Here is a 9630-nt window from a genome sequence, read left to right on the forward strand (position 1 = left end):
CTAAAGCACAGTGTGCCGCGTGAGGATTGAGGATTTAAACTGTTGTTTACAATGTAATGAGTTACGCAGGAAAGGCTCCATGCAGCAGCTTTCTCTTTGATTGTGTAAGTTGTGCTAATCAGAGTATTGTATCCATTGTATTGAAGAAGAAAAATGTATTAGGCTAAATGATAAGAAGATAAAATCTAGGTGGTCGGAAGATTTTTAAATGTACAGTTTTGTGACAATGCAGGAAATATGATTTAAAACAGGATGTAATAAAATACTGACTTTAGAAGTGCAGACAGATCTGGGTCTGTCAGATGTACATGAAGACACAAATAAGGTAGCAAGGAGGAACATGCAGAACGTTCACCTCGGTAGATGGCAGGAGTGAGGTGGACTTGGAACAGAGTGGGTACAACCGAGTCTGGCTCCCTGCTGCCTTGTGATGGCCCCTTCCCCTGTTATGGCTAGTACAGTGAAAAGACCCACTTAGCAGTGACAACCCATTCACTCAGGACTCAGCCTTGGAGGAAAATTGTGATGACGATAGGCAAGGCTCGTGCAGAAGACAAGAAGAAATAACTTCTAGGAAGGAGCTTGAGTGGTTTACAAAGGGGTCCTCTGATTGGTGTGTGCCTGTTTCTGCCGGCCCAGGCATGGCTGGTGCAAATAAATTTAAGTTTTCGTGAATCGGTTCTGTCGCCTGTGGCCTGCCGTCCTCTGTTGGTTTGCTTCATGGAAGAAAATGTTGCAGGGAGCAGATTTCTTGTGTTCTTTTCACTATAAAGTATTGTCTCCCCACTGAAGGCCAGAGGCTGGGCTAATGAAACTAACTCTTACATGTTTGATCTAAGCTTTTGTCTTCAGAGAGGTGGCAGTGAGGTGTAATGAAAGAGCGTGAGCAAGGAAATCGAGGAGAGATGAAATGCTTGTCTGTCATCTATTCGCAAGTTGCCACCACTCTTCCTTCAATTTCCTTATCTGTAAAATGGGGATAAAGAAAACTATTCTGCAGCATTGTTTTGAGGACCGGCTAACGTTGTGTGGAATGTGTCAGGATGCGGGGAGGTACTGAAAAATAGGAGCTATTAGGAATTATTATTTTAAACACAAGGAAGTCTAAATCTGAATTAAATGAAATGTTTTCAAATTAAATGTACTTTGAATTTATATTTAATGAACTATAAATTAAACATGAATTAATCTTCATTTCAGGCCCTTTGTAATATTAGTAGGTTGAGGTCCTTTATCATTTCTGAGCTAAATAATTTTGTTTCATCAAAATATCCAAGGCTGGGTTATGTCAACTATTGATTCCAGATATGAAATACGCCCTCAAGTTTATTCTTCTGTAATTAAAGTTTATTATTGGGTTGAAGATTTGAATTTACCCACCAATAGAAGCATAATTTCTTTGAGACCTACGGGTTCAAGCTGGTTTTCCTAATAGAGTCAGTATAGATAAAAAGTGGTGATGCTGGGCGTGGGTGGCTCACGCCTGTAATCCCAGCACTTTGAGAGGCTGAGGCAGGTGGATCATGAGGTCAGAGTTCAAGACCATCCTGGCTAACATGGTGAAACCCCGTCTCTACTAAAAATACAAAAAAATACAGCTGGGCATGGTGGTATGCACGTGTAATCCCAGCTTCTTGGGAGACTGAGGCAGGAGAAGTGCTTGAACCCAGAAGGCACAGGTTACAGTGAGCTGAGATTGAGCCACTGCTCTCCAGCCTGGGCGACAGAGCAAGACTCTGTCTTAGGGAAAAAATAAAAAGTGGCGATGATTTTATTCTATACTTCATTAGGTGGACAATAAGTTTAAAATGCATTAACAAAGAGCTATTTTTTCTGATGACTTATGATACTACTTACTTTTAGTGTAATATTTGGATCCTTTGGATGAGAAACAAAATCTAATGGATTCTTTGACAGTGTAGCCCAAGTCGTAGAGGCCTACTTGAAACAATAACTTGTTAAAGATGTTAGTACCTCTCATTTTACAGTGAAACAGTTTTGATAGAATCTGCTATGCATTTGACAGCATGTTGGGAGATGATTAAAAGTTTTTTAAATCCTTTGATTCTAGGAGATATGAAAGGAAACAGATTGTCCATTATTCTTTCAACAGGATTACAAAAATCTGATATGAGCAGGTTGAAAGCAGGAAGGAGAAAATTAAAATGGAGCTATCTGGAAATAAAGGAAAGAAGGAAAGAGCTTCCAAAGAGAGCACATCTCTGTGGTTAGAGAGCAGGTTTTCTTCATGGACCACGTTACAGTACATATTTACAGTTGCATTCCCATTTCTACCACTACTGTATATCAAACTGAAACAAAGAGAATAGCTATGCCGTTTTGCCAGCAGGTGGCACCATGAGAATCTCCTAGAAGAAACAGGACGTCCCTGAAAGCAGGACTCTTAGTAATTTTCCCATCAAGTCCAGTCATCAATATATATTCATATTTTTGATGACATCATAAACATATCACTTAAAATATTTTCGGAAGATTCATTCCTCCTCTCCTTTTTCATATATTAGCATCGTTCATTGAAGAATTTTTTTTTTTGAGATGTAGTTTTGCTTTTGTTGCCCAGGCTGGAGTGCAGTGGCGTGATCTTGGCTCACCACAGCCTCCACCTCCCAGGCTCAAGTGATTCTCCTGCCTCAGCCTCCTGAGTAGCTGAGATTACAGGCACGTGCCACCACACCCAGGCAATTTTGTATTTTTAGTAGAGACGGGGTTTTTCCATATTGGTCGGGCTGGTCTCGAACTCCTGACCTCAGGTGATCTGCCCACCTCAGCCTCCCAAAGTGCTGGAATTATAGGCATGAGCCACTGCTCCTGGCTAAGAAATATTATATTCCCGGAAAAAAAATAGGGAATTTAAAATAAAATTGTAATTCAGTTATGTTTGTTTGCTTTTCTCTGTATTGCTTAACATAGTCATTTGAGGAGCACATTTCCTTAGCAATAATGGCATATGTTACTGTCAGGCTATGTTAAATGGTTATAGAGGAAGAAACTTAGAAGGCACCCTGTTTTCAAACTCCTCTCCTGCCCTGGACAATGAGGATTCCCCATGCCCAAATATTTCCCCAATGCTGAGCAACCTCTCAGACTCAGGAGGGACCCTGTGCCGGAGATAATGGGCATTTCTGGCCTTTGAAAGCAACTCTAAGAAGGTTGGCTTTGTGAACTCGCCTTGGAAGCTTCCTGTACATTCCACATGACTTGGGGGCATTCGTTTTCCAGTGTTCCCATCTGGCTTTAGAGCAACATCTTTTGATCTGGTTTCATCAGCACGTGCCATTCCACTATCACTAGTTGGGCTGGAACTAGGACCTTGTTCTGTGGTGTTGGTGGAAACCGCTTGATCTTGGCATAGAACACAGACGCCCTTGTTGGAGTCTACATCCTTAGGTGGAGTCACAGAATCTTTCTCTTGGGCTTGTGGATGCTCTTTTATGAAGCAGGCAGTTCTGTTATTTTGAGAGAGTGGCTGCTCTTTGCTCCTCATGGGGTCTTTGAGGCCAGCATCACGTGAATGAGGCACCTGGGACTTGCTTTTGTTTGTGTCTTGGGTCATACTGGTTGCTGATGCTCTAAGAAAGGAGACAAAACAAAGAAAACCAATGAAGAGGCTCTTCTTTAGATCTTTCAACTTATCAGAATATGGCCCCCGTCAGTATCAGCCAAGGTAATATGAGTGGGAATGGGGTGGAGGGTGAAACTGAGTGGTAACAATGCAGGGAAAGTGTCTCGCTTAAGAAGGGGAAGGGAGCATTTCCTCAGGAAACCAGTTTAAAGAGGTCAGTTGGGAAGAGTGACTTAGTGTCATACCCATGAGCTTAGCAATCTATTTCTTACCTCATTTTCTTAGCCTGTGGGACTCTGTGCTTCTTCCCTCCCTGTGGCGAGAACATGAGAATATCTTCTGGTCTCTTCTGAATTCCATTCCCCAAATAAGAGGAGAAATGTTTCTTCATGGTTTCTGCTTTGAGTTAATTAAGAAGCGTTTTGAGTCGGATTGTGTCCTCAAATTTTTTATGTTCAAGTCGTAACCCCCATTACCTCACAGTGGGAACTTATGTAGAGATAAGGTCTTTATAGAGATAATTAGATTAAAATGAGGTCATTAGAGTGGGTCCTAATCCTATATTACTGTGTCCTCATAAGCAAATGAACTTTGAACACAACATACAGGGAGAGCACTAAGAGAAGATAGCTGTCTGTAAGCCAAGGAGAGAGGCCTGCAACAGATCCTTCCCTCACAGTTTTCAGAAGGAACCAACATGGCTGACATATTGACTTTGAACTTCTAGACTCTAGAATTGTAAGACAATATATTTTTGTTGCTTAAGGCATCCAGTTTATAGTTCTTTGTTATGGCAGCCCTAGAAAACTAATAGAAAAAGAAGAAACAGAATTCTGCAAACTGGGCTTTCAGAGAACCAGTGTGTATAAACCTTGGTTTATATTACACATTAGGCTGATCTGCTGTGATAGATGGTAACAGAAAAACGTAAAGCAGTTTTCCAGTGTTTACCTAGAATATGTTAAAGAGGATTTAGAAACACCAAGATCAGAGGTTTAAACTGGCTAAGACCCATGGAGGTCTCCTTTGAAGATTTTACTTGGCAAACACAATGTTTTCAAAAACAAAATGACTGGATGTGAGTGGATTGTCTCTTTCACTCCTATCCACCTGTGAGTTTTCAACTGCCAGCCATGACTAAGTGGACTTGTTGAGTTGATGTTTTAACATCTTGTAGTCATGGCTGCTATGGAGAACTCAATTAGTTTTCAAGACATCTCATGAATTGATCATTTAGACATGAAAGTCTTGGACAAGTTTTGCTCTAATGGGAAAAAATTCCTTAAATCTACAGTTCGGTTAGTAGGCACCAAGCAGAGGGAGTATGGCCGGATAGGGAACCTAGAATTCACACGGAACTCCTAATACTCTTTCATCTGGCCACCGCCTTGTGAAGTAACCAGAACAAGGAAGGGTTCTTTGTGAACCTCTCTTCTGGGGGTCTCTTCCATGTAAGAACTTCAATTTTATATGGCTAAACTGAGGGATTTTGAGCTACTTCTCCCAGCAAGGTCTGTCTTCTGAAGTTTAGACCTACAGGGTCAATAGGTTCAGAAATGGACATATCTTTTCTCGGAAACTTGATCTTTCGCCAGTGTTCTCTCTGTGAAGGTATGTTACTTCTACCCACCCAGTTATCAAATTTAACAAGCTCATTTGAGCGCCCACTTTGTGCCAGGCAATATGCTTTCGACTGGTTTTCTTTACCCTTGGACGTATGTTTAGTTATAAAGCTCTGACAGTTCTACTTCCTAAACATCTTGAGATGCTGGTCTTCTCATTTTCTTCACCTGACCAGTGCTCTAGTTTAGGTCTTGGAACCACAGCCTGAACTTTATAATTCTATCAGGTCTACTCTGACTATAGCCTAAGCTCTATTTTACCTTAAATGTTGCATCCAGAATGATCTTTTTAACATTTGAGCATGCAATCTTCTTCCCCAGTCTCAAACCCTATAGGGTGAACTCTGAACTCTTTTGCAAGACCTGTGAAGCCATTCATGATTGGATTGGATTGGAGACATTGGCTATATTGCGCTGTCTCTGAAAACTGCACATACACCTCCTCCCCACTTCCATGTCACAGGCCCACAGTACTGAGCTATTTGAAGCGAGCAGTGGTCATTTATGTGCGTTTATACATACTATTCCTTTTGCCGGGAGTAGCCCCATCCTACACGTCCTCCTGATAAACTTCCCACCCTTTCCCCCATTCTCCCCCTCCTCTAAGATTCTGCTCTCAAAATGCGTCTTTTGGGAAATCTTTGCTAAAACCCTTTGATAGACACAGGAACCTTTTTATGTTCCTGCCCTACTTTGTGAAGAACTCGATTAGCAGTGTTGGTCATCATTTTTTTTTTTTTTGAGACAGAGTTTCGCTCTTGTTACCCAGGCTGGAGTGCAATGGCGTGATCTCGGCTCACCGCAACCTCCGCCTCCTGGGTTCAGGCAATTCTTCTGCCTCAGCCTCCTGAGTAGCTGGGATTACAGGCATGCGCCACCATGCCCAGCTAATTTTTTTTGTATTAGTAGAGACGGGGTTTCACCGTGTTGACCAGGATGGTCTCGATCTCTTGACCTCGTGATCCACCCGCCTCGGCCTCCCAAAGTGCTGGGATTACAGGCTTGAGCCACCGCGCCCAGCCTGGTCATCATTTTTTATAAGCGGAACTACTCCCCAATTTAAATATGAGCACCTTGAGGGCAGAGACCATGGTTTTTCATATTTGCATTCCAGACTCTATCTGAGTAGCTGTTTTGCAAAGTCTGGTCTGAAAAACACCTGTCCCAGAATAATCTGCCTTAGTATCATTTCAATTGAAAATGTGGATTTTTAAGCCTAATTTCTAACTGGCTGACTCAAAGGACTGGCAATATGAATCTTAAATAATCCACTCACTGGCATATAATTAAATCCCAATAACAATTTTATTTAAATGAATCATGGAAAACTATTGCCTAGCACAGTACCTAAGACATATTGAGAATTAATATATATTGCTTCCTTCCTTTATCCCCGATTTTACTGTCAAGAAGTCTGAGGCTTCAAGAGGATATGTCCTACCAAAGGACATGGAGGCAGAAGCACCTGAATCAAAGTTTTATGCCTCCTGATTCATACGCTTTCCAACCCAACTCTCTACTCAGCAAGGACAGCCACTTATGTAGGGCCTGGCCTTTTGTGCACCCTCCTGAGAGTAGGCATCTGAGCTTCAGTGTCCTCTTTGAATAAGAGTGAGAATCCACCAAATGGCTTTTAAGACCTTTTTCCAGTATGTGAGCTCTCATTCTAGGTTGGTTTAACCATTTATTGCAGACAGGGAAATTGAAAGCGGAGGAGTTCAATTACTTGCTCAGAGTCATCTTTCAAACCGAAAGAAGGAAGTTAGAATTCCCAGGCTAGACATTTGGCTATTACTCTTGGCCTTTGTTACATGTATTAGCTGTGTTGACCTGAAAGAGTTTATGTTCATTTACAGCACCTGGCCTTCCTCTTGAATACGCTCTATTTCAGACTCCTGAGTTCTGGCACTTGCCTTCAGTAAGAAAGGATGTAGTCTTCAAGAGCTGAGATATTTCTGTCCTGTGCTGAATTTTTAAGTAATATTAAAATCTAATTGTTTTAATGATGAACAAATGAGAACTAGTTTCTACAGACTGTACAACTGTGACAATTTTCAACAAAAGAGTAGAAGAGTTTCAATTCTGTAACAATTTTTAATTGATAAGAGTGGGTACTTCTATAGCACTTACGTTATGTTTTGGTTCTATTCCAAGTGCTCACTGAATCCTCAAATAAACTCCATAAGGTAGAAAATATTTTTATTTTACATTGGAGGAAGCTGAGGTACTAATTCCAGGGAAATTTTTTCTTTTCTTTCTTTTTCTTTTTTAACTTTCATAAAGCGGGCTAGGTCAGTGACTTGTACATTAGTAACTGCTCAGTACATTGTTGTTAGATCCAAAAGAGAAAGATCAGACATTTAAAAAGGAGTGAAACGAAATCAACCTCAGATAATGTAAGAAAAGCAAAATGAAAAATAAAATTTAAAAGGAGAAAACTAAGGATTTAAGCAAGAAAGAGCTAATTTGAAAGATGGCAGTGACTGGAAGCCTGAGAAATGTTAGCTCAAGAAGGCTTAAGAGTGGGCTGCTGCGGGGAGCTATTTAATTGATGGGAGAGGGACAAGGGAGGGTAGGCAGCCTAAAATCCAGGCTGTGATCAGAGGCTTTTGCTGTCTTGGCACTCAGGGCTCTGAAAGGGCCTCAGTGGAATGATGGGCCTGCTGCTCTGCTGTGCCTCTGGGGCAACCTGTTCCCCAGCCCTGAAAGTCTTACCTTGCTGTAACCTCTGCAGTTCTTTCTGGAGCTGCTTCTGCTCCCAGGTCAGCAATTTCACATGGTAGAGGCAGATATACTCCAGTCTCCGCAGTCTTTGGTCCAGTCTGGCTTCAGCCTGCTTGGCATTCTTCCTCTCCAAATCAAAGTGCTTATGCAGTTGTCCCCTGACCATGTGCCTCTCCATCTTCTTCAGGGTCTAGAGATAATAAGGCGCCACAGCTAACCTGATACTGGAAGACTGGGCTGCTGACCCTGCTTTTAATCAGAGATCAGTGGTTGGACCTGTGTATTTCTGAAACCAGAACTGCTGCGTCAGATGAAATCCCACTATTGTTAAATGAGTTTCCAGAGTAACACAGGATTGAGGGTAGTCATTCCTGTGAACCTCAGCCTCCTTGTCAATAAAATAGTGATACAGTACAATAGGCTCCCCCAACACAGCCCACAATCAGATTTCTGTGAAGATCAAGTGAGAAGTGTATGAACAACTCTTTGGGGGAAAAAAAGGCAGTCTACATATATAAGGCATTGTTTACCCAAGAAGAAAAATCCCTTTTACTGTTTCTTACCCTCAAAGAGGCTGCTCAGAGGTCTGGAGAGGATTTGGGAACTTAGGATACAGCCATTCCTCCCCCGCCATCCTGCCAGTTCATTAATTCACATATGCATAGGTTCATTCAGCCTGTAATCCTACTATAAGCCTATGCTAAAAGCTAGCGGTAATGGTGAATGAGACCCAGTTCCTACTCTCAAGGGGCTTTCTCAAAAAGCGGGGTATCCTGATTATAAAGTAAAACAACATCCACGACGAGTAGTCTGGGGAACACTGGGGAAACTGCTTAGATCGGGCGAATGCTCCTCTTCTCGTCCTCACCCATCTTCTCCGACTTTAGATGCTCTCCTCCCTCCATGTACTCTGATGTCTAAGCCCACACCTACTTCTTTCTCCTCAAAATAGGGACACGTTTTTCTCTCCTTTGAGGGTTTATAACTTATCTCAGAGCTAAGAGCACAATATGTGCTCAGGATATGAATAGATTGCTATCAGTAAAAGTTTTGGTGATTATAATCCAGAAAAAAGCTTAACATTAAAAAGGAGGATAAGGTCAGGATATGGGAAAGAAATACATTTGAAGGCACTTGTTTTAGAGTCTAAAGCATAGACTAACGAAGACTTGTATTAAAGAACAAGGCCAGTAGAACTCACCTCCAAATCCAGGGTTCTCACCGTGAGACTATGTCTTGTTTCTTTTGCTATGTCAGGCTGAGTCTGGATTCATGAGTTTATTTTTCTTCAGTAAACTTATGAGTCTGGTGTTTTGGAGAAAGAACGGAGGGGGGACCATTGGAGAGGGCTGGCAGGAGAATGTTAAATACACTTGAAAGCTCTCTTCTTCCCTCCCTACCTCCCCTGGTCAGGAATGCTAGCTCCTTGGGCGATGGCACCAATTCCTGCTAGAGAGGCCAGAGCTCTAAATAGCTCTGTGGGTAAAGAAGCCTGCCAGCTTCAAGCCTGTCCCCAGAGGGGCCCACAGTGCTCCTGGGCTGTGTCCATGGGAGCCAGGAATGAAAGCAATGAGTGTCTAACTGTGTTCTCAGTCTCACTCTCCCACCCTTTCTCTCTTCTCCTCCTTTCCCTCCTTTTCTTTTTCTTTTTCTTTGCCGTACGTCCCTTCCCTAACCTTCATTCCTACTTCTTGGAAAGCA

The 9630-nt window shown here is 42.1% G+C and overlaps 1 protein-coding gene across 3 annotated transcripts; it reads right to left on the reverse strand.

Moving 5' to 3' along the window:
* Positions 1–674: 674 nt before the first annotated feature.
* CCDC190 (coiled-coil domain containing 190) lies at positions 675–9385 on the reverse strand. Of its 3 annotated transcripts, none has more exons than XM_012468886.3 (4): positions 9131–9385; positions 7921–8119; positions 3856–3979; positions 675–3590 (listed from the first exon to the last, which is right to left on the reverse strand). In XM_012468886.3, exons 2-4 carry the CDS (start codon positions 8105–8107, stop codon positions 2996–2998), a joined length of 906 nt encoding a protein of 301 aa, XP_012324309.2. In that variant the 5' UTR covers positions 8108–8119; positions 9131–9385; the 3' UTR covers positions 675–2995. The 3 variants fall into 3 exon arrangements, with proteins under 3 accessions (XP_012324309.2, XP_012324306.2, XP_012324307.2); XM_012468883.3 differs by having other exon boundaries at positions 3856–3982; XM_012468884.3 differs by having other exon boundaries at positions 3856–3982; positions 7921–8178.
* Positions 9386–9630: the final 245 nt, after the last annotated feature.

Source organism: Aotus nancymaae, unplaced genomic scaffold (genome assembly GCF_030222135.1).
Source record: "Aotus nancymaae isolate 86718 unplaced genomic scaffold, 86718_ANA_hifiasm-v0.15.2.pri h1tg000108l, whole genome shotgun sequence".
Lineage (NCBI taxonomy): Eukaryota > Metazoa > Chordata > Mammalia > Primates > Aotidae > Aotus > Aotus nancymaae.